The sequence below is a fragment of the Propithecus coquereli genome, unplaced genomic scaffold (assembly GCF_000956105.1).
Source record: "Propithecus coquereli isolate 6110/MARCELLA unplaced genomic scaffold, Pcoq_1.0 Scaffold143, whole genome shotgun sequence".
NCBI lineage: Eukaryota > Metazoa > Chordata > Mammalia > Primates > Indriidae > Propithecus > Propithecus coquereli.
This window is the reverse complement of record NW_012138636.1, coordinates 2,710,995-2,735,733: the sequence shown is the minus strand read 5'-3', so window position 1 is coordinate 2,735,733 and position 24,739 is coordinate 2,710,995. Positions and strand designations below refer to the sequence as shown.

The 24,739-nt window shown below is 40.9% G+C and overlaps 1 protein-coding gene across 1 annotated transcript in view; it reads left to right on the top strand.

Moving 5' to 3' along the window:
• Window positions 1-24,739, top strand: part of FRYL (FRY-like) — a 157,322-nt gene that overhangs the window by 80,374 nt on the left and 52,209 nt on the right. The window contains exons 21-38 of the mRNA XM_012639897.1: window positions 87-142; window positions 350-504; window positions 1,487-1,586; window positions 2,327-2,495; window positions 5,247-5,506; window positions 5,909-6,049; window positions 7,918-8,086; window positions 10,742-10,826; window positions 11,327-11,439; window positions 12,411-12,561; window positions 13,239-13,342; window positions 14,240-14,425; window positions 16,128-16,332; window positions 17,557-17,678; window positions 18,601-18,791; window positions 21,447-21,541; window positions 22,871-23,478; window positions 23,783-23,880. Of these exons, the coding sequence (XP_012495351.1) occupies window positions 87-142; window positions 350-504; window positions 1,487-1,586; window positions 2,327-2,495; window positions 5,247-5,506; window positions 5,909-6,049; window positions 7,918-8,086; window positions 10,742-10,826; window positions 11,327-11,439; window positions 12,411-12,561; window positions 13,239-13,342; window positions 14,240-14,425; window positions 16,128-16,332; window positions 17,557-17,678; window positions 18,601-18,791; window positions 21,447-21,541; window positions 22,871-23,478; window positions 23,783-23,880 (3,008 nt within the window). The remainder of the gene's footprint in view (window positions 1-86; window positions 143-349; window positions 505-1,486; window positions 1,587-2,326; window positions 2,496-5,246; window positions 5,507-5,908; window positions 6,050-7,917; window positions 8,087-10,741; window positions 10,827-11,326; window positions 11,440-12,410; window positions 12,562-13,238; window positions 13,343-14,239; window positions 14,426-16,127; window positions 16,333-17,556; window positions 17,679-18,600; window positions 18,792-21,446; window positions 21,542-22,870; window positions 23,479-23,782; window positions 23,881-24,739) is intronic.

The following is a 24,739-nucleotide window of genomic DNA, read 5'->3' as shown; positions in this document are numbered from 1 at the left end:
TCAGAATAATTTTTCTGTTGGGTTATCAAAAACAAGAATAAAGCTCGACAAAAAATACTTAGGTTAATAACTCATTTTTCTCAAAGCACAATCAGCTGCCTTCAGAGCTCTGTTGGAAGAGAGAATCACACTGAAGAGTCTGGTGTGAAAAAACAAGAGGCCGAGGATAATTCATCTGTGTTGTTTTTTTCTGCTGGCTGAATGAACTGAGAAAGAGATGAAGAAAAGGAGACTGAATTTTTCGATTAAATACTTGTGCTATGTTACTTTAGTAAAAAAAAAATGTAGGGAAATAGACAGACGGTACCTAACTTTGTCTCTCCTGGGCGATTTTTCAATCTTTACTCAGGTGCATCAGTTGGGCTGTGAAGCGGTTACGTTGCTGCTGGAGCTGAACCCTGACCAGAGCAACCTGATGTACTGGGCCGTGGATCGATGTTACACGGGTTCCAAGAGGGTGGCAGCCGGCTGCTTTAAAGCTATAGCTAATGTATTCCAGAACAGGTACTCTGGATACTGTCTTTTATGTTTTAGGGAGGTGTTTTCTTTTTATGCTTTTGTTTTTGTTTTTAAGAAAGGTTTTCCTGTTGAATTCAGAAATCCTAAGAAACTGGAATAGTTAGCCCTGCATATCCTGGGAGATTGGTTCAAGGAAGCCCCCAGATACCCAAATCCACGGATGCTCCAGTTCCTTATATAAAATGGCGTAGCACTTGCATCTCTCCTGTGCACATCCTCCCATGTACTTTAAATACCTCTAGATTACTTTTAATACCTAATACTATGCAAATGCCCTGTAAATAGTTGTTATACTACATTTAGGGAGTAATGACAAGGAAAAAAAAAGTCTGTATATGTTCAGTACAGATGCAGGTTGTTTTTGTTTTTTATTTTTAGAGACAGGGTCTCTCTTGATTGCCTAAGGCTAGAGGACAGTGGTGTCATCATAGCTCACTGCAACCTCAAACTCCTGGGTTCAAGCAGTCATCCTGCCTCAGCCTCCTGAGTAGCTGGGACTGTAGGCGCATGTCACCATGCCCGGATGATTTTTCTACTTTTTGGAGAGATGGATTCTCGCTATGTTGCTCAGGCTGGTTTCAAACTCCTGGCCTCAAGTGATCCTCCAGCCTCGGCCTCCCAAAGTGCTAGGATTACAGGCAGGAGCACCTGGCCCACATGCAGTTTTTTTTCCAAATATTTTCTATCCGTGATTGGTTGGATCTGTGGATGTAGAATCCATAGATTCAGAAGGTCGACTGTATTTACTTTCCTTAAGCTCTAATGGAATTTAACCAAAATAAGAGTAATGATCACCATGCATCTGTTGTACCTGTTGCCTTAAATAAAAAGTCACCTAATAGACTTAGAAGATACTAAGTCATGCTAATACATGCCTAGAGCCCTGCCCTTTGCCTATCATGTCTATTAACTGGTGTAAAAGCCTCTAAACATTTTAATTTACCTAACATGTAAAATTTATTCATAGGGATTATCAGTGTGACACAGTGATGCTCCTAAATCTGATACTGTTTAAAGCAGCTGATTCATCTAGAAGCATCTATGAAGTTGCCATGCAACTTTTACAGGTTTGTAAACAGATGTTAATTAAAATATTTTTTACTCAGGATTTAATGAAACCCAATAATTTATTCTTGCCATTAAAACATACTAGTATTAATATTTAGCTTTATTTTGAATAGTGAAGTTATGATACCAAGTCTTGGTTATTATTAGAAATAAAAGGCAAAGATAATATAGATATTTAAATCTATGAATAATACAAACCATTCAGAATTGTACTGTATGGAAGGATTATGTATATTAATATGTGTGTGTGTGTATATGAAGGTAGTTATAAATATTGGTTAGTGCCTATGTGTTGTGCATGTAAGTATTCAGCAGATGAGAATAATGCCAGTCAAAATATTTTTGAGAACTATTTAATATATGAAAGTAATTAGCTCTTTTATGATATCCTCATATAACTTTATTAGATCTAGGAGAAATAGCTTAGAAAGTTAATTTACCAAGCAGGGATACATTTTCAAATAATTGTGTATTAAGTTGCTGAAGTTATTTTCAGGCTATGTTACTAACCTGATCGTTGCTGTTAAACACAAGGAATATAAATCCTCTTAAACAGTTACAGAGTCTTTTGCAAACATTTCCTGAGATTAGTAATTAATATGTGAAATACTTGGTAATATACATAACAATATAATTTTTAAACTGCAGTGTTTTGGGAGAGATGTTGTTTTGTCTTTATAGCTAAACTTGATAGGACCCATAAAATCTTAACTAAGTCGATGGAATTACGTTCCTGTAGATTCTGGAACCGAAGATGTTTCGCTATGCTCACAAATTGGAGGTTCAGAGAACAGACGGGGTGCTCAGCCAGCTGTCCCCTCTGCCGCACCTGTATTCTGCTTCTTATTACCAGCTGTCCGAGGAGCTGGCACGGGCCTATCCTGAGCTCACTCTCGCCATGTTCTCAGGTACGATCCGTGAACTGGTTAGTAGTTCCTCTGTAGCAATCATTTCTAAAAAGCTATCTTTAGAAAACTTTAAATATATTAAATTTGAGGTTAAATCAAAACAAAATGTCTTTACATAGGAGAATTTTTCTCTTAAGAACTCTTAGTACTGATCGATCATGATAATTAGGTTTCCTATCAATGGGCTTTATACCTGGCCCTTTTTTTCTCACCCTACTCCAGCTAAAGAAAAGAAGAAGTGAGGCTTTACGTGGGATTTTAAAATATTTTTTTAGTAGACATAAAACTTCCTAATGCATTTTATTCTGTGTATTGGCCTGTCTTTAATAATAAAAATGGGCAAGGATAAAGATACAAGTACCTTTCTGTAAGCGCAACCTCTGATCATAGTGGTTGCCAATCATTTGCTCAGTGCCTTGAGCAAAACTCTTGCTAGGATCCCACTCTGCTTTCTGGTCCAGTTTCCTTTCCTTGGGGCCGACAAATATTCCTGCCTGGGGTTTTTGAAACATTGGGGCTGAGTCTCAGGTAAGAAGTCATAGCTATGTGGGTCTTCCAGGACTCCGATTTAGGAGAATTTCTAGAGTCCATCAGTTCAACCCTCTGTCCGATGAAAGTACTATTGTCCTCATTGTGCCTTACCCTTTAACTGAAAAGTTTAATTATAGCACAAAGGACACTCAGCCAGTTTCTCTGCTTGCCACCTGCAGCAAGATCTTGTTCCAATCTGAGAATTGGACCTGCACCAAAACTGGCATCCGGGGGGGACGACAGAGCTCTGCTGTGGGTCCTCTCTTTCTTACCCACCCCATGTCTTTGGGGAGGTTAAGCCACTGCTGTGGCCTCGGCTCCCCCGACACGGACTCTTCCTTCCTGGTCAGGATCTATCTCTTCCTTCAGTTACTTTCTAAGCTCCAGGTCTTATATTTCATGCCAGAGTGAATAAAATTGGTGTATTTTCGTGGGTGTATTTGTATTTTACAAAGCAGCAATCTCTGTAAAAGCTTAGAGTTGAGCATAACAGTGTGCCAGGACTGAGCGCTTGGTCGGCGTCATAGTGGATTTGCGCAATGACTTCATGAGGCAACTGGTTTTGTTACCCTGTCTTTACAGAATAAACAGTGGAGGATCGGAAGTTGGCGGGTTGACCCTAGGTCCGGCAGTCTGCATGTGGTAGTGTCGGGATTCGAACCCAGAGTTGTGTGATTCCAGAGCCAAGTTCTAAGTCACTCTTTCTAATGAGTAAATAGTACAGGCCTAGTGGGGAAAGAAGGGCAGAGGAGAAAGAAGGTTTTTATTCACAGTGATGTGTGGAAATCAAACAGTGTACAAAGTGTCATGGGCTTTGGAATCAACCTTGTGTTTGAACCCCCTGCCACTTGGTAATTCTGACCCCTGGCAAATCACTCTGACTCCGCCCATGTCAAGGGTTTGTCGTGAGCCTTAAAGGAGACGAACGCAGAAGTAACAGGCACGTCATAGACGTCTCGCCTGCACAGAACCAAGATAGGTGAGGTTCTTAATGAAGTTCTTACACATTTAATCTATGTGTAAAGATCGTCTTTTATCTTTCAATTATATTTATTTTTTATTGTGATCAAAAACATATAAAATTTGCCATCTTAATTATTTTTAAGTGTGCAGTTCGGAAGTGTTGAGCATATTCATGCTGTTGTGAAACAGATCTCTAGAACTTTCTCAACTTGCAGAACTGAAACCCTATACCCACTAACAACAATCTGGCTTCCCCCTCTCCCCGCCACTGTTGGTAATCACCATTGTACTTTCTGTGTCTATGAATTTGCCTACTTTGAATACTCCATATAAGTGAAATCACACAGCATTTTGTTTGCGACTGGCTTATTTCACTTAGCATGATGTCTTCAAGGTTCATCCATGTGGTAGCGTGTGATGGCACTGCCTTCCCTTTTGCCCCTTCCTTTCTAAGGCTGGATAGTATTTTGCTGTGTGCATATGTCACATTTTGTTCATTAATTTATCTGTCAGGGGACATTTGGGTTGCTTCCACCTACGTCTTGGCTGTTGCGAATAGTGCCGTTGTGAACAAGGGTGTACAGATACCTGTTTGAGTCTTTGCTTTCAATTCTTTTAGTTGTACCCCAAAGTAGGATTACTGAGGTCACATGGTAGCTGTTAATTTTCTTGATGATGTCATTGAGGTGAAATTTATATTAATATTAATTATATTAATATTATATTAATTAAATTAATATTAGATTAAATTAGATATTAAATTAATATTGATTATATTAATAAAAAGAAAGCTTTGTAATCCTAGCTCTCTGGGAGGCCGAGGCGGGCAGATTGTTTGAGCTCAGGAGTTCGAGACCAGCCTGAGCAAGCGCGAGACCCCGTCTCTACTAAAAATAGAAAGAAATTAATCGGACAACTAAAAATATATAGAAAAAAAGTTAGCCGGGCATGGTGGCGCATGCCTGTAGTCCCAGCTACTCGGGAGGCTGAGGCAGGAGGATCGCTTGAGCCCAGGAGTTTGAGGTTGCTGTGAGCTAGGCTGACGCCACGGCACTCTAGCCCGGGCAACACAGTGAGACTCTGTCGCAAAAAAAAAAAAAAAGAAAAAGAAAAAAAGAAAGGTAGTACTCGTAATTGCGAAGTATATAAAATAAAATCTGGCTTCCTGTTCTTTAAGAGGAAGATGTTGAAATTAATTACGGATGAAAGGAAGCTGAAATGACGTAGCCCTCTCATTCGGCCTGTCTGCCGTTGCAGAGATAAGCCAGAGAATCCAGACGGCCCAGCCCGCCGGGCGGCAGGTGATGCTGCGCTACCTGCTCCCCTGGATGAACAACATCGAGCTGGTGGATCTGAAGCCTCTGCCCACATCCAGGCGACACGATGAAGACGAAGACGATTCATTAAAAGACCGAGAACTGATGGTGACGAGCAGGCGCTGGCTCCGGGGAGAGGGCTGGGGGTCCCCCCAGGCCACGGCAATGGTTTTGAACAACCTGATGTACATGACAGCAAAGGTAAACTGGGTTTTGCGTTTGCTGTTGCCGCCCAGAATTAGTGAGTTCGGAGGAGTAAACGTGGTTGGAAACCGATGCAGAGATGAGATAACCCTGCGACTACTGAACAAAAATGCATCGTAAATTCCTTACTTTAAAGAAACTTCTCATCAGGCATAAATTTTTTTTCTTTTCTTTTTTTTCTTTTCTTTTCTTTTCTTTTTTTTTTTTTTTTTACTACATACATGTTTAATGATATTTATCCTTTAGATATGTTGAAAGAAATTATTGTCCTTCTACAGGGTGGAAAAAATTAAAGCTACCTGTAAAAACGTTATTTTCCAATATTTCATGGTATGACGAGTTTGGTGTTAATAGACAGCTATTACTGAAGTCCCTCTTATGTGTGCCGCCTGTCTGTAGTACGGAGACGAGCTGGCCTGGTCAGAGGTGGAGAACGTGTGGACCACGCTTGCGGACGGCTGGCCCAAAAACCTGAAGATAATCTTGCACTTTTTGATCAGCATTTGCGGGGTGAATAGTGAACCAAGCCTCTTGCCTTACGTACGTATTCAAGTTCATTTAGCAAATGTCGTATCAGTGTGTGGGCAGCAGTCGCCCAGCAGGGGCGAGACAAAGGCCCAGATGAGGATGGGCAGGAGGTAGCACGTGGATTTATTCGTTGATTGATTCAACAAATGTTATCCAGCCTTGGTATAGACCAGGTGCTCTTCAAGGTGCTGGGAATTGCAATCTGATGGGGGATGGAGAATTTATTCTTTGAACCTACGCCTAATTTATTTAATGTATAGATCAGTAAGCTCATAACATACAGTTGTGATAAGGAAAACTGCAGAATGCTGAGCGTGAATGACCTGGGAACCACAGCTGTCTGGAAGGATTAGAGATGACACTCTGCAGAGAGTGACATTTAAGCCCAGACCACAGGATTGGGGATGTTTCTATTGTCGTATCTGCCAGCAGGAGCTGGCATGTGGATATTAGAGCAAGACAGTGAGTGGGAGCTCAGTGCCTGTAGGATGGTGTCTCGGGCTGCTGGAAGCGAGGGAAAGCCTGCTAAGACATAGAAAGTGACGAAGGTAACGTTTTTGCCTTCTGGGGAAGAAAGCAACACTTCAGTGTGTCCAAGTTAAAAGGATACTCTGAAACCGTCAAACACGAGGATTAAGTCGAATACACATGTGTGCACGTCTGTGAGTGCGTGTTTATAGGTACAGATAGCAGTCACGTGCCCCCAAAAGAATGTTCTGTGGAAGACTAGTTCTACGGAATGTGGCTTTAAAATTTCTTACAGGTCCTACTTTAAACAAACCACTCAATCACTTTGCTTTATCCAGCATTTCTGCAAGTCCACTTGGTCCCTGAAAGTGTCGTTTGCAAGGTGTGTCACGGGGTTAGTATCCTTGAGCAGCACTTAGAGAATGGCAGGTGCTTGGAACAAGACAACAGGAGCCCATGTGACCACGGCTCCCGATATCCAGGTGCTCCCACGCTCCAGCCTCCAGCCGGGCTGGCCCCTGAGGCCCCGCGCTCTCACCAGGCGTCCTGCCTGCGGCCCTTGCACGCACTCGCCTTCCCTCTCCCCAGGTAGAACACAGCTGGCTCCCTTGCCTGTCAGTGTTCCCTGAGACCTCCCGCCCCTCCTACCCCAAACTGCAAATGCCTACCCCAGGCGCACACTCCTTTTTCCTTTCCCTGCCCTGTTGATCTTTCTGGGCATATGTACTATTGAAATAAGGTTCTCCCCTTAATTCATGCAGTGTACTAGCTATTTTGAAAGCGCATTACAAATCTTAACTCATGGAATCCTAACAGCTCTCTGCAGTGGGTGCTAATGCAGTCCCCAACTTAAAAGTGAGAAAACTGAGCGTAACTTTCCAGGTGACATTAGCTGGTAAGTGGTAGAGCCACATTGCGGGCTGGGCAGCGTAGTTGGAGTTCCAGTTCCTCGCTCTTAATGACGACTCTTGTTGAATACAGGGAGTGGGGGAGGCAGAATACAAGATAAATCCTGGGTTTGAAGGCTGGCTGAGTAAAAATCAGAGGAAAATCCAAGAATGATATGAACGAAAAGCTTTTCCATTAAAAAAGAAATTTTTATAGAAAAGCGATTTTATTTACTTATTTTTTGCTTTTTTTTTTTTAAAAGAAGTCACAGAAGTAAAGGAAGTGCATAAAGTGGTGGGAACCGTTAAACATTCCGCTCATCGCAATCAGATCTCATGTTGAGGGTTGGGGCGTCGGTGTCGGTGACGCCGATTAATGTCTCGTTGCCGATCGGCGCAGACTCGGATTAGATTGTGCTTATTCGTGTCCCACTTACGGTTGAACTTGAATAAAATTTGCCCCCAGACAAATTAATGAGGTGCAATTTCTGCTTTTTCTCTTCTGAACGATTTCTTTTGTGACAGGTGAAGAAAGTCATCGTGTACTTGGGTAGAGACAAAACGATGCAGTTGCTGGAAGAGCTGGTGAGTGAGCTGCAGCTGACCGACCCCGTCAGCTCCGCCGTGGCGCACATGGACAACCCGCCCTACTACCGCATCTCCTCCAGCTGCAAAATCCCTTCTGTCGCCTCAGGTGGGAAGTCGTTCTGAGCTGGTAACTTTGCGACTATGTGAGACGCCAGCTGTGTCAATCTGTTTTGCTGTAGTGACCATTATCTGTGTGTATCCTATAGCATCATATCGTAAACCTCACATATACACAGTGACATTTATTTTTTACAAAAACTTACTTTGTATCAAAAGAGAAGCTTTATGAAATCGATCATTTAAGCAAGCATTTGTTGTGTCTTTAAGTATCATTATTGGAAAAAACAAAAACAAACGGGAGTTTTTCATGGTGATTAATTTAAAGAGACTTTGCAGATCCTCCTATGAGTACAGAAATTTGACTATGTAAGGATTCCTAATATTATAGAGGGAAACAATATTTGCATACCTATTCAGAACTGGAATATAAATTCGTATATCCCTATACAAGAAATGCAATTTTAAGTGAATATAATTAGCATGTTGATTTCAACAAGTAAGCATTTTCTAAATTTATTTGTGTGATTTCACAGTATAATTATCCGGATATATCTTATACATCATATATAATCACATGAGTATATATTCTTATATGTATACACATATAGTTATAATTATTGTAATATTTTTAGTTGAAGAAACTGTCCCTAACAGAGTAACTTCCAATGAAATTGAGAACACTATCTAGGCTATTGTAGATGAATTTTCTGTGAAACTCTTTGTCATTCAATTTATATTAAATGTTTTTAACATGTTAGTAACAATGTTATCTATGTATAATTAGAAATATTTTAAATTATATATTTATAATTTTGTTATCTATTTTCATCTCTTAGCCTTTTCTACTTTCTAGGGAATTTCTAATAATGCAACTATGGAATTTTTCATATCTGCTAGAATGTTTTTAATTCCAAAGAAGTTTTTTATTATCATTTTTTCAGTAGCACCCTATTAATGTTTCATGGTTGGACTATCTTTTTGTGTATCTGATAAAGTTATAAAGTTTTCTTCACACAGCAGAAGTCCCCATTTTCTCTATATTGCTGATTTTTCTTTCTTTCTTTTTTTTTTTTCAAGAGACTATGTCTCACTCTGTCACCCAGGCTGGAGTGCAGTGGCACAATCTTAGTTCACTGCAGCCTCGAACTCCTGGGCTCAAGCGATCCTCCTGCATAGTCGGGACTACAGGCATGTACCACTATGTCTTGGCTAATTTTTTCCATTTTTCTTTTTTCTTTTTCTTTTTCTTTTTTGAGATGGGGTCTCACTATGTTGCCCAGGCTAGTCTCGAACTTTTGACCTCAAGCGATCCTTCTGCCTCAGCCTCCCAAGTAGCTGTGCTTTGATTTGTTTTAGGAAAAGCTTTCCTCAAAATCTTACCAGTTCTAGATCTATATTTTCCTAAAGAGAGGAGTATTAAAACTTTATAAGTTCTGTAGGTATATATGGAACTCGTTGACTGTGTCCTTTGTTATAGGATGATTTCAGTGACGTCAGTCTGTAGGTCTTTTCTCTTGGATTAATCAGATTCCCCAGAGTAAAACTCTACTAGTCATCTGCCTACAATAACAATAGAGGGGATGTATGTGTATCTATGGATTATATATATTTATATACACTCATACCCAGTCTTCAAGCCTCTGGAAGCCCAATGGGATAAGAAGGATGCAGAGGGGCACAGTCTCAAATTTTAGCATCATGTAGATTTTCACTAATCCCCCATTCTCAGTAAGGTGCATCCTCTTCCAGCTGTACGTGGTGTGCCCTAGTCCAGAAATCTGATTTACTCTCATCAGAAAAGACCTTCTGGAAGTGGGGAGACACAGCCACCTACCTACAAGAGGCAGGGAAGTAGATTTTGGAGGCCAACTCCTCTAAAATAGGTTTTCAACCAATTTTCTTACTTTTATCACCACTTTCAACCCCTACTCTAAAGGGTTGGTTCTCAGTGCCACTCATTCCTGAGCCGTTTAGAGATTCAGTAATGTAGATATGGAAGCTTTTTGGTTTCCCCCACTACCAGCTTTGGATTCAGCTTTCTTAATACTTCACTACTTGTCCATTTGTTTTCTGGCATCCAAAAATTTGTTGCTATTATCGTCTTTCTCTCTTGGTCATTATGAGTACATTCCTTTTTTTAGAGGCAGGGTCTTGCTCTGTTGCCCAGGCTGGTATGCAGGGTGTGATCACAGTTCACTGCAGACTTGAACTCCTGGGATCAACGTGCCACTTCAGCCTCCTGAAAAGCTGGGGCTACAGGCGTGCACCATTACACATGGCTAATTTTTTTTTTATTTTTTGTAGAGATGGGGTCTTGCTGTGTTACCCTGGCTGGTCTCAAACTTCTGGGCTCGAGCAGTCCTCCCACCTCAGCCTCCCAAAGTGCTGGGATTACAGGCGTGAGCTACCACGCCTGGCTTCGTTTTTTGTTTTGTTTTCGTTTTTTGGTTTTTTCCCAATCAACACAGGCTTTGTTTCTATTTCTCCCATTGGCTTCCCTGAGGGTCTCAGCAGAGTCCTCATGGGCATTTAGCGTCTCTGGAGCCCTGCTCAGAGCAGGACGAGGAGCAACAACCTCCTTTTCAAAAATCACTTTGCTCTCATTTTAGCGGCGTTTTGGCATCTATAATTTGAAATCTGTTGTTCTTATAGTTATTCCAGGTTTTAAAATTGACAAGTATTGCTCTGTCTTGGATTCCAGGAACTACTTCCAGTAGCAATACCATGGTAGCTCCCACAGATGGCAATCCTGATAATAAGCCTGTCAAAGAGAACATTGAAGAGAGGTGAGTACTCCTTTGTTCTTCATTAGCCTTTCAGTTTGACAGATACCAATTGTCATCAGAATAAATGATAATTTCTGCATTGGAATGTGTATTTTGTTGCATTGAAATCCTGGTAAAGAAATATATTTCCATACTGGAAATGTTTCACATGGATGGTTTCAGGATTACAGTTGCTGGTGTGCTGGGTTTTTTACACCCTCTAACGGATGCATCGCTGGAGTATCATAAGCCACTTTCTGTGTTGTTTACGCTTGTAGACATTTCTAAGCAGATATTCTGCCTGTTTTGTAGACCAGAACATTCTTAGCACACCTATTTAAGGGGAATCTTTAGGTAGAAATAATTGATTAAAAGCTTAAGCTTTCGAATTATAAGGTGGAAATGAATACATATCATAGTACGCTTTTGTTAATGTTTTGTGTGCTGCTCTTTGTCAAACATAGACAGTGAAACATAAAGTACAAATGACCTGTGACTAACTTCAGTGATCATTCCCGTAGCTATGTGCACCCGGACATCTACAGTGGGCTCAACAATCATTTGAATCGCCAGCATCACAGGCTAGAATCTCGATACAGTAGCAGCTCTGGAGGATCTTACGAAGAAGAAAAAAGTAATAAATTCCAAACGTTTTTTATATAACTAACTTAAAATGGTGAGGTGTATTATTAGCGGTGTTGATGAATTTTTCCAGTAAATTGTTTTTAAAAAGAGTATTTAACTGCCACTAATGGTGTTCCAACGTAATCTGAAATGTCTCAATTTTAAGAAACAATGATTTTAAGAAGCAACATAAATGGGGGGATTTATTTTTTTATTTATTTTTTAATTTTTTTTTTAAAAACGGATTCCCTCTGTATAAATCACAACATAAAAATTGGTCGTCAGGCAGCAACACGGGAAACAGGCTGGTTTTTTGAACAGATGGTTTGTGTTTCGCTAAAAAGATTTCCGCTTGCAATGGCAAGGGGAATAATCTACCCAAGTCTCATTGTAACATGAAGGTAGGGTGTAATAAAAGCACAAGCTTTCAGACCGGGAAGGGAATCTAAAGATAATCTGGTCCAATCTCCTCATTTTGTACATGACGGAACTGAGGTCCAGAGAGGTTAAGTGACTTACCCATGTCACACAGAATTCATATTTCCTGACGTCATTTTGAACTGCACCCTGCAGCCCCGCTGTGGTAGGGCAGAATTCAAGATGGACTTGGGTTGGCCCTATCGCAGGAAATTTAGAACTGAATAACTTACCAGAAGGCCTTGTAACCAGAAGGTTACAAGGCAGCTTCACTTGTAATGTGGTCTCCTGGCTGGGACATCAATTATGGAATCACAATGCAGTGCTAATGTAGTTTTGCTTCGATATAAAGGATGGAACCTAAATTTCTCTCTTTCTCTCTCTCTCTCGGATTTGCTTAATTTGATAATATTTATACCCAGGTCTTCCTAGCAAACCTATGTCAAAATAGTGGGAAATAGTTTTTTTTATCCAATGCTATAAGATAGTCGGTGTCTTACTAGAGTTTGCTTATATTGGCAGAAATTAGATGGCGTAGAAAATGAGATCATTTTATCTTGATAGGTGACTCAATGCCACTTTATTCTAATTGGCGGCTGAGAGTGATGGAGCACAACCAAGGAGAGCCACTGCCCTTGCCACCAGCTGGAGGCTGCTGGTCGCCACTGGTGGATTACGTGCCTGAAACGCCATCACCTGGATTACCTCTTCACAGGTGGACCACAGCGCCATTCCTATTCACGCGGGTCGAGTTGCTGCCCAACGCTCAGCTTGCTTTATGCCGTCCGACAGCACAGAACGAAAGCAGTCTTCCTTACTGAGATCCCGCCACAAATGAGATTCATGCGTTTAGATGTGAAGGAATCTAAAAAGCTCAGGATTCGAACTGTATAAAATTAATATTACTGAATCTAATTCTGCTGCTGCTTTTCTGGGTGTCTGGCATAGTTACTTGACCTTTCTGGGACCCAGTTACTGCATCTGGAAAATACGGCTTTCTTGGAATAGGCACTATTGCTTCGAATCGTGTTAAACTGAATTCTACTTAGCACGATCACAGCAGAGCAATTCCCACATTCTTTTAAAGTGTATTAATGCACCGAACGTACATTGAACACCTGTGTGGCAAGCGGTGTGCTAGGTCTCAAGGTTGAAAGATGAAAAAAACATGGCTCTCCGCTTCAGGAGCCCTTAGCCCTTCTGTTTATTCTATCACTTTAACTTAATGGTTAATGGGTTCTTCAGCTATATTCGTCTTTCCTCTTTTTTCCTTGATAATGTTGTATTTTTCTGTGAAATACAATATTACAGTCTTCAAGGAATTTTGTATGAAATTTTCTCTAGGTTTGCGCAGATCTGGTAAAGCATTTACAATGCCGTCCTTTGTCCTAGGTGTAACATAGCGGTGATCCTCTTGACTGACCTGATCATCGATCACAGCGTGAAGGTGGAGTGGGGAAGCTACCTCCATCTTCTTCTCCATGCAATTTTTATAGGTAATAAACACGTGGTTTTAATTCCTTCGTTTTATATTTTTTTATGATCGTTTAAAGGCAGTGTGGCTTTAAGAATGTGTTTACGTGTCTCTGTTTCCTGTTGTTTGTGTGTTATTCCCATGACGCTTTTCACCATGAATCCGCTGGTCTAGTGGGGAGTCATTCCCGGCCTGTCTCCTGACCACAAACACGTCTGCTGTCCTCATTCCTGTTCCCGTCCTGTGACCCCTCCCACTCCACGCACATGTGCCCCTCTAACGCTGTATCACCAGCAAGAGTAAAACTAATGTACCTCTGGGATTGGAAGCTTTCACAGAGAATGAGAAATGGAAATAAGTTCTAAATGTTTTCCAGAAGAATTAGATTGTTGGACAGCGTTTATTACACCTGAAACTCCGTTGTGTTCTCTGCAACAAACTCATTGGATCTAGCGCATCTGGAATACCTTTGATGCTTATGGGATTAACTTCCTGAAGCAAGTCAAGACAGCCATTTTCTTACAAGTTTCCCTCATATGCACTCACTTATATATGTATTACTTTGTTCTTTCAGTTAAGCAAATGTTTGCTGACTTTCTATTACGTGCTAAGCACCAAAAAATGCCTGCCTTTTTTTAAAAAAATTCATTTCCATCTGGTGTTACGTATTTGTAAGAGATCGCTAAATTTAAGACATGAAACGTTTAAAACTTATCTTGATTCTCCCTAGAACTGTAGGACAATAGGCTACTTTAAAAGTGTGTAAGAACTTTAGGCCAGTAAACAACTTTATAATACATTATCTTCCATGAAATCTTTTATTAATATGTAATTTCTGCTTTTCTTTAAAATATGAGTTCGGTGGGAAGGATACTCATTAGTTCTCTGTATTAATCATGTTTTCTACCATCCGTTTTAGGGTTTGACCACTGCCACCCTGAGGTGTATGAGCATTGCAAACGCCTGCTTCTGCACTTGCTGATAGTGATGGGATCCAACAGTAACATCCGAACTGTTGCTTCTGTCCTTCTCAGGAACAAGGAGTTTAACGAGCCCAGGGTGCTGACTGTCAAACAGATTGCACACTTAGATTATACCTTCACAGGTATTTGCTTTAAAAGTACGATTTGAAAGTAGAGTCATACTTCATTAACTGGGAATCCCGCGCGAGAGAAAGTCAACTAAATAAAAGTCGAAATGCTAGAGGACACTATTTTAAAATGTAGTTGTATCATTTTAAGTGCTATTTACATTATTTGTTAAACAGCAAAAGAAGGAATTAGCCTTAGAGTATCTGAGCCTATATTGCCTTTAAGATCTTTTTCACACAAGTTTTAAGTTCTGAATATGTAAGTTGAGGATGTGATGAGAGAGTGCTTACTTTATTGAGCACTAATTATGAAAATGATGTTGAACTTGTATTAGATTCCACCTCCTTGCAGGATCTGAAAACTGACAAAGGCATTCTAAATTTTCTGTTCACTTGACTATATTTACTGCATTAAAAAGTTACACATTTTGAAGTAGTGAGCTGCCAATTAATGAGACTTTATAGATAAAATTTATTTCTCTGTCAATATTAATTTTTTTTTGAAACTATGTAAATTGTATTTTCTTCTTTCCTAACGTAACTATTCTATTCATTAGCATCATCAAGCTAATAACAGATGATCTGGAAAAATACTAATTTTCAAAATTAAAATAAAATTACCATAATTAGTGTCAGATATGGGGTTCATAAATTTTAAAGTTACTTAGTTAAAACCCTGTTGTTTACTTAAAACCCTGTAGTTAGAAAACAATTATTAAAAAACTTATTAGCCTTTTAAAACTATGATTAAGAGAAAAATGAAATAAAGTTTACTGCCTTATTTATGTTAAAGCACCTTTATTCAAAATTCTGTAGCTTTCTTGTTTGTTTTTAAAGTTTCCTTTGTCATTTTGTAAATGTGGGCATTACTAATAACCTTTAACAGGGTTTGTTTAATAATTGACGTTAAGTATTACAAATAGTCTTTAAAATAGTCTTTCTGTAAGTAAAATGAAGCAAAAATCATAGAATATTTTCCATAAAAAATTAGTTTCGGCCGGGCGTGGTGGCTTACACCTGTAATCCTAGCACTCTGGGAGGCCGAGGGAGGCGGATTGTTTGAGCTCAGGAGTTCGAGACCAGCCTGAGCAAGAGCGAGACCCTGTCTGTACTAAAAATAGAAAGAAATTAATCGGACAACTAAAAATATATAGAAAAAACTAGCCGGGCATGGTGATGCATGCCTGTAGTCCCAGCTACTCGGGAGGCTGAGGCAGGAGGATCGCTTGAGCCCAGGAGTTTGAGGTTGCTGTGAGCTAGGCTGACGCCACGGCACTCACTCCAGCCCGGGCAAAAGAGTGAGACTCTGTCTCAAAAAAAAAAAAAAAAAAAATTAGTTTCCATTGTACAGACGTGACCGGCTTCAATGTTAGCAAAATATTAGGAAGCTGCCACTTCCAGGTTTGCTCAGCAGATGGCAGCAGAGAGCTGCACAGTAAATCCACACCCCTGAGTTTTCATAGTAAGCTGTGAAAATGACGTTTGCCCAAAACGTGCTTGCTGTAGTTTATGGGGACAGGCAGAGGCACTGATGCACAACATCAGAAAGTGTCGTTCCAGAAAGAGGCTGCTTTAGGGCCCTGAAAATCTGAAAGAGCTGCACTGACAGAGCTCCCCGTGTGCCCCGTAGAGTCCACGAGGAACAGCAGTTCAGTCCTTTAAGTGCTTCGTGAGGTTCGTTGATGTTCAGATACTCACGGGGCTCTCTCTCTCTCAGCAGGCGTTAACGATTTTATACCCGATTACCAGCCCTCCCCTATGACCGACTCAGGGCTTAGCTCAAGTTCTACCTCTTCCAGTATCAGCTTAGGGAACAGCAGCGCCGCCATGTCTCATCTGCACACCACCATCCTCAACGAGGTGGACGTCGCCGCGGAGCAGGAGGGAAAAGTCAAAACCCTCATGGAGTTCATCGCCTCCAGGTAACCGCGCAGCCCTCGCCGGCCCAGCGGCGGGTGTGCCGGGCCGTCCTTCCGTCCATCAGCTGTTGTAAGCCGTGTTTCTGTTCTCTGAAATGCCATTCGTTCGAAATACGCAGGTTTGTATCGTGGAACGTTTTGAAAACTATGATGTCACCAAAGACCTCCTTCTGCTGTACCCAAACGCAGTCATACCCGAGAAGGGCCTTAATCGTGTCTGCTTACTAAATGCCCAGAGAGCTTTCAGTATTATCTGGATGTCTGTTCTGCTTTCGTTAGCTCTGCTATGAATCAGTCATCAAATATGTATCTGTGAGCTAGTCTGTGCCAAGGCACTATAAATGGAAAAGGAGAATAAATGGGGAGAAAGGGCCTGGGACCCCACAGTGACAGCAAAGTCACGAGACAGCAGAGTGTGTTTGGAAATGGTGAGTATCTCTCTTCCTGTAATGCGGAGAAAAGAGAGTTGTTCTTTGCAGACAGTTCTAGAAAGCTTGGGAGAGTTAAAACTGGAGGGCTGTGGAGCCCGGGCCGTAAGGTTGTAGGTGACATCGAAAAGCGCTGAGCTAGGTGGGGAGCGTGGAGGCATCGTCATCAGTACGTGGAGAGAATCGGCCCGACAGCCGCACACAGGGCAAACGGAGCTGGGAAGGCCTGACAGCCGCGTGGGCGTGGGGCAGGTTTCAGGGCACTTTGGCCCGTGATAATAAGGGGCTTGACGGAGGTGGTGGCCTGAGAATGCAAAGAAATTTTAAGAAAAGAATCAAGGGCCCGTTATTCTGTCCTGTGCTTTCCCTGTAGTTTGAGCTAGTAACTTGTTTTCGCTGCATTTAACCAGCAAATTATTTTCTTTGCATTACAATCTAAATGCAGTCTACCCTCCACCAATTATGTTTTGACCCGTAACACGAGCAGTAACCAATACTCTTCTCACTTGGCAAAGTTTGTCATCTTTTCCTACTACCTCTGAGAGAATTTGGTAGATGTTGAAATTAGATCTTTCTCTGCTTGCTGTAGATCGTTACATATTCGTGTATCCAAATAGTAGTAGCAGACTGTTACCTGGTATTTGATTCATTCAACTTCTGTCCTAATTGTAAAGGTACACATTAGGCAAGTGTGAGCACAACTGTTTTTTGTTTTGTTTTTGTTTTTTAGCCATTTTAAATCCTGACATCAACTGTTATAATAATAACCAAGGGAGTTACTTCTGTTCTCTGTTTTCAGAAAAAGAGGACCCCTTTGGAACCATGAGGATGTTTCCCCTAAGAACCCTAGCATAAAGAGTGCTGAACAGTTAACTACCTTTTTGAAACATGTGGTTTCTGTTTTTAAGCAGTCAAGCTCAGGTATCTTAATAAATATTTTGAAAAGTGTTAAATTTTAATGAGATATTTTAATGTGATGTCAATTTCTGATAATACTTAGCAAAAAATTGATAGTAGATGTGTCTAAATTAAAAAGTTTTAGACAGGTTTTCTTTTTTAATGTATTAATGATAAACAGATAAGTTTTGATTGAAGAAAAATTAAGTTACTACTTAAAAATAAGCATGCGATCTATGAAATTCTGGGCTTCTGAGTTTTGTGTATAACAGCATCATAAAATTGCAATACAATTGTATATTATGAAAAGGTTACATAGAGGTGGCAGACTTAAAAATTCTCTTTTATACTGTTACAGGCTTCTGTGATCTAAAAGTTATTTATTTCTATTTAATTTTTTTGGTGAGGACTGGAAAACCTGCTAGACAAATTCTGAAAGAGCTGTAACACTTGTGATCTAAACTTTAACACATTCTGAAGATCATAATGAAAATTTGTGTGTCTAGAGAAGTGGTTCTCAATGAGGGGTAATTTTGCCCCTTAAGAGACATTTGGCAATGTCTGGAGAGATTTATGTCCCAACTACAGGTTGGGGGCAAGGAGTTGGTACTCGCATCTGGTGGGTAGAGGCCAGAGACAGTGCTAACCATCGTACACGGCTCAAGACAGCCCTTTCAAGAAAGAATTATCTGGCCCAAAATGTCAGCAGTGCCGAGTTTGAGAAACCCTGCCTGGTCTCAAGGATTGTTTCCCTAGAGATTAGAAAAAAGCGTCATCTAAAATGCAAATGGAGTTTAATCAAAGAAAAAGCATTGACTTAGAAAATTTGAGTGTCCGTCTGGTTGGCCAGGTAGTGTGCTAGCTATTGGTTTTCAAATGATTAGCTTCTGACTGCAGCCTCTGTGCGGTACTCTGAAAAACAAGGACCACCTGCTTGTTTCCACAGAGGGAATTCATCTGGAACATCATCTTAGTGAAGTTGCTCTGCAAACAGCACTTTCTTGTTCTTCTCGACACTACGCTGGGAGATCCTTTCAGATTTTCAGGGCCCTAAAGCAGCCTCTTTCTGCAACGACACTTTCTGATGTTCTCTCCAGACTTGTGGAAACTGTAGGGGACCCAGGAGAAGATGCGCAGGTATTCCGTTACATGCTTTCAGCAGTTATCGCGCAATCGGGGTTGTCAGGGGCTTATTGCCAAACATAGGCTGCTGTGCTGGAGCAAGATAATGGTCATATAGAATGGTTAATGTCAGGTGTTCACAAACAGGCATGGAGTTAAGAGACGGAGTTAAGTTTTATAATCAATACTTAATAACCCACTAATGAAATCAAATAGCGCAGTGCCTGTCAGAGAAAGCTTTATAAACACACACCTCTGGATATTATCCTGGGGTGACCACAAAGTAAAAGAGATGAGAAGCGAAATTTAATTGTAAAATGGAATGTTGAATTTCATTTTTTAAGAGAAATTAAGTGAAATACTACGCTATAGAGAACTTAAGTTTGTGTAGACTAATGATTTTATTAGCATGCTTCTAGACATTGGGGAGCTTGTAGTGAACAACACAAGGTTCCTGGCATTTTGGAGCTCGTATTCTTTTGTGGGAAACAAGCCTTTAGTCTACCAATTATATATAACCTCATTTATCTCCATGATAAATGCTGTGAAAATAATAAGTTAGAGTAAAGAATTAAAGAGTGATGGGGGAGAGGGAATTACTTTATATGTGATCATCTGAGAAGGTGATTTTTGAACAGATACTGAAGTGAAGCAGGCCCTATTTTGATCTGGGGAAGAACATTTCAGGCAGAGGGGAATAAGGCTAACAAGTGCAAAGGCCCTGAGGCAGAAGCAATAGGCTTTTCTGAGGAACACCAAGAAAACCAGTGTGGCTGGAGTATATTGAGGGGATTGCAGGAGGTTGATTAGGTAGGCAGATCCCCATCACGCAAGGCCTAGTAGGCCCTGGTGAGAGGTGGGACGTTACTCTGAATTGATGGGAAAGCACTCAGAGGTTTTTTAGAGAAGGAGGGTGATGGATGCGATTTGTTTTAACTCAGTCTGGGTGCAGTCCTTAGGGAGAGTGAGTGTGGAAGCAAGAGAGATCAGTTAGGAGGTCATTGTAAGAGTCGAGGCTGCAGTGGTGGTAGCTTAAAGGAAGCTGTGTAGGTAGAGAAAAATGGTCAGATTTAGGAGCTATTAGGTCATTAAGTATGAAATGTCCGATTTCCTTAAGTGCAAAGTTTGACAGTTGATATCTCTGACATTTCACTTTAAAACTTCTTGGTTTTTGTTTTGTTTTTTATTGTGAAGGTACATCCTCTTTCTTTCAAGCGCACATTTTGGCTTGTAATTATCTTTCAAATTTTTTTTTCCGAGCAATTTTTGTGAAACCATGGATAAGTCAAAAATTCGTGTCATTTTTGAATATGAGTTCCATCATGGAACCAATGCAGTACAGACAGCTAGAAATATCAATGAAGTGTTTGGTATGTAGCTGATGAATGCACAGTACATCGATGGTTTGAGAAGTTCCGTTCTGGTGAGTTTAATCTTGAAAATGAGCCACGTGGGTAACCTGAGACCAAAGTGGATAATGATGAGCTGAAAGCTGTAGTGGAAGCGAATCCATCTCGACCTATGTGTGAATTAGCAGCGAGGTTTGACGTCATTGTTCCAACAATATTGGACCATCTGAAACAAACTGGCAAGGTAAAGAAGCTGGATAGATGGGTGCCGAATGAATGAAATGAGCATCAGAAGAGAAATCATCTCGCAGCTTGTCTTTCTTTGTTGTCACGACATAAAGGCAAATAATTTCTACACTGTATTGTTATGTGTGATGAAAAATGGATTCTTTTTGACAATCACAAGCGTTCGGCACAATGGTTGGATGAAGATGAAGTGCCAAAACACAGTCCGAACCCGAATATTCATCAGCAAAAGCTAATGGTGTGTATTTGGTGGTCCAGCACTGGTATTATCCACTACAGCTTCATGAAGCCTGGTCAGTCGATTACAGCGGATGTCTGCTGCAACCATTTGGATGAAATGACTACGATGCTTGTGATTAAGCAGCTGAGACTGGTGAATAGAGACAGGCGAATCCTCTTGCAAGACAACGCTCAACCACATGTCGCACAAACAATGTTGCTCAGACTACAGAGGCTGGACTTGGAAACCCTCTGTCATCCACCGTATTCACCAGACCTTGCACCAACTGACTACCACTTCTTCCGGGCTCTGGACCACTTCTTGCAAGAAAAAACATTCAGTTGTCAACAAGCTGTGGAAAACGCCTTTAGTGATTTCATTGCCCCTCGCTCCCTAGGCTTCTTCGCTGTTGGCATAAACAAGCTACTGTTAAGATGGCAAAACTGTGTCTGCAGTTTAGGCGCATACTTTGATTAATTGTACCACTTCTTGTTTGAGATCAAATAAACTAAACTTTTGATTCAAAATCAGACATTTCATATTTAATGACCTAATATTTTAAAAGTAATATTTCCAAGACTTGTTGATGGATTCAGTTTAGACATGAAAGAAAGAAACAAGGATGGCTCCTAGATTTCTGACCTGGCAATTCTGAGTAAATTGTGGTGCCATTTATAATCAATTTATACCATTACTTTGATGAGTTTTCATCAGTCAACAAGATCATGTTGCTCAAGAGTTTAATCATTTTATAATATTAATGTAGAGTTTGTTCTATTTTTAACTCTCATCAGGAAGTCCATTGTAATTTTTTTCCAGAGCATAGGTGATTAAAATCTGCCTTTTTCTCTCCAGGGATTTGTGATTGAGCTTCTTCTCACGTTGGAATCCGCAATTGATACTTTGGCTGAAACCATGAAGCATTATGATCTCCTTTCTGCCTTTTCTCAGTAAGCATTTAAACTAGGCAATCTAATGTACACAGAACTCTGGTAGCTAAATACATATGACAGTGTGTTATTCTAGTACTGGTTGTGAGAGTAATACCCCCAGAATCAGATGGGTGATGGGGAAGCGGGCCTCAGACCATGAGGACTTGAGAAAGATCCCGGAGCCCATTTTGGCAATGCTGTTCTTCCAGTGTGCAGGTCAGAGATCCCTCTGCTGCTCGGGCTTCGTTCCTACCACACCCACGCTCGGCATCCTCCCGTTGCTCCCCCGACAGCCCCGGCCCGTGGGACACGCACCCTTCACACAAGGTTCCTTCTCCCCAGAGCAGGCTCTCCTCCCACTTTCTCTGCCTTGCAAGCCCTGCATTCACTGATCCTTCAGGTCCCGTCCCAAATGTCACCTCCTAGCTAAGCATTTCTTTCTTCTTTTTTTTTTATTTCAGCATATTTTGGGGGTACGGATGTTTAGGTTACGTGTGTTGCCCTTGCCCCCTCCCCCCGCCAAGTCCGAGCTTCAAGCGTGTCCATCCCCTGGATGGTGCGCGTCGCACTCTTTGTGTGTGCGTATGCCTGTCCCCTGCTCCCCCTCCCCCCTGCCCGACATCCAATAGATGTTATTCTTATATGTGCGCTTATGTGTTGATCAGCTAATACCAATTTGATGGTGAGTACATGTGGTGCGCTAGCTAAGCATTTCTTACTCTTCCACGGTAGTGCTAATTATTCCATCTTTTGGGTTCTCACAGTGTTTTCTTCATATTTTAATAATAGCAATTAACAAGCTATAAATGTATCCATTTAGGTATCTATCTCCTCCCACAATGCACTTTAAAATTTCTAGCCTTTTGCATACTGCTAGCACAGATAGAAAACATTCAGTCAATGTTTTCCTAATCAACGATAATTAGATTTGCGGGAGAAGGAAAAACAAAAAATGAATTTTTGAGCTTTGTTCTCTTGAAAAGAATGTGCCATGGAGAGAAATAGGGACATCAGGACCATTAAGTCTGAGGATAAGACAAATGAGGTCTGCTTTGGACATAACATACACCTAAATCCCAAAGCCGAAAGTGACTATTGATTACTATAGGAAAATTTTCGTAGCAAGTCAGACCTCATTGCAATTAGAAGGAAACAGCTATAGTGGGAAAGGTACTGTTGTTTTAATTTGGAGGGAAAACTGAAATTTGATGCTACAAAGTCAGATATACTGAAAAATTATTTGTCTGGTAATAGTTACTATTTTTCAGTGTTTTCGAAAGTAAAATCAATGTAGCAGAAGAAGCCACTGTGCATGCATTCATCTCTTCTTTCTTTTTCTCTTTAAAGAACCTCATACCACAATCCTATAATGGGAAACAAGTATGCAGCTAACAGGAAAAGCACTGGACAACTCAATCTAAGCACAAGTCCCATGAACAGCAGCGGTTATTTGGGATATAACAGTAATGCAAGAAGCAACTCTTTGAGATTAAGTTTAATCGGCGACCGGAGAGGCGACCGGCGGCGGAGCAACACACTGGATATCACGGATGGACGGATAAACCACAGCAACAGCCTCGCGAGGACTAGAAGCCTCTCCTCTCTGAGGGAGACGGGCATGTACGACGTGCAGTCCACTACTGAGCCGGCCAACTTGATGGCCACCATTTTTTGGATCGCGGCGTCTTTACTAGAATCAGATTACGAGTACGAATACCTCCTGGCTCTCAGGATCCTCAACAAACTGCTCATCCATCTGCCTTTGGATAAATCAGAGAGTCGAGAGAAGATCGAAAGCGTACAAAGCAAATTGAAATGGAGTAATTTTCCGGGCCTTCAGCAGCTCTTCCTTAAGGGCTTTACCTCAGTATCTACGCAAGAAATGACCGTGCACCTCCTCGGCAAACTCGTTTCCGTCTCCAAACACGCCTTGGTGGATCCCTCCCGCTTGTCAGGTGATGTTGACCCAACGGCCCCAACACTTTGCATTTTAAGTAGTGAAGTGTAAACTAACCATTTGTTTTGAAATCTACTAATTTCTGCTTTTCTGCAAACAGTTATCGTTTTTATGTGTCAGGTAGCTTAAATTATTTGGTAAAAGCAAAAAGCGAAAAGAAAAAAAAAAAAAGAATTTAGAAGCTTGAGTATCCCGGGAAATGAAAAGAAAATGGTTTCCGCGAACCATCTGAAAAATGCCTTTAACTTTTAAAATCACGTGCAATAAAATTGGTTATTGTTTGCTTTTCTTTGTTTTGATAGGCTTTCCTCTTAACATCCTTTGCTTATTGCCTCACTTAATCCAGCATTTTGACAGCCCAACTCAGTTTTGCAAAGAAACAGCTAGTCGCATAGCGAAGGTAAGCAAATGTTACGGTGAAAGATAACGTCACTGCAGGGAAGTTACTCTGTAGTTTATCGAGGGGGGGAATCGCTTAAAAAAATCTTTCTACTGTCACTTCCTGTGTGAATTTTGCATCTAAATTTTTATTCATTTTTCATGCGCTTCAGGGAGTCATGCAGTAATGATGTGAGTTACTGCTCAAATGACAGTGAATAAAATTATTTCCTTAGAGTGACACTCCGAGTCTGTGTCTTTTTCTGCTCCTTTTCCCAACTTTATCCTCTGCCTCTCTGTCGGTGTCTCCTTCATTCATTTATTCACTACCGAGTGCTTACTGAGCCCTGAGTTAGGTGCTGCAAATACAACGGTAGGCAAAGTAGATAGAATACTTACCCGTGTGGACGTTATTGCGGGGAATGCAGTCGAGTAAACAGACAGTCACCAGAGTCCGGTAAGTATTTTAGCAGTAGGAGGGCAAAATACTCTAAGAGCACACGCAGCAAAGGCCTTTCTGGAGGAAGTGTTATCTAAGCTGACGTCGAAGGCTGAACAGGAATAACCAAAGAGAGATCCCTGGGTCAGAGGCAAAGAGTGGGGTTAGCGGGGTGAAGTTTTCCAGGCAGAAGAAATTACATGTGCAAAGGCCCTGGGGAAGAAGAGGGCGTAATGATGTATGTTGGAATTCTGAAAGTTCTCTCTCCTTTTTTGTTTGCCTTTTTCTCCTTTAACACTCTTTCTCGTTATCTTCTTTCTGCTCCCTTCACTCTTTTTTTCTTCCTTACTTAGCTTTTCCACTTCCACTGTGTAGATTATTTAAATCATCTGATAATGTTTGTTTAAAAATATTATGGCTCTTAATTTTAGAATATGATTTT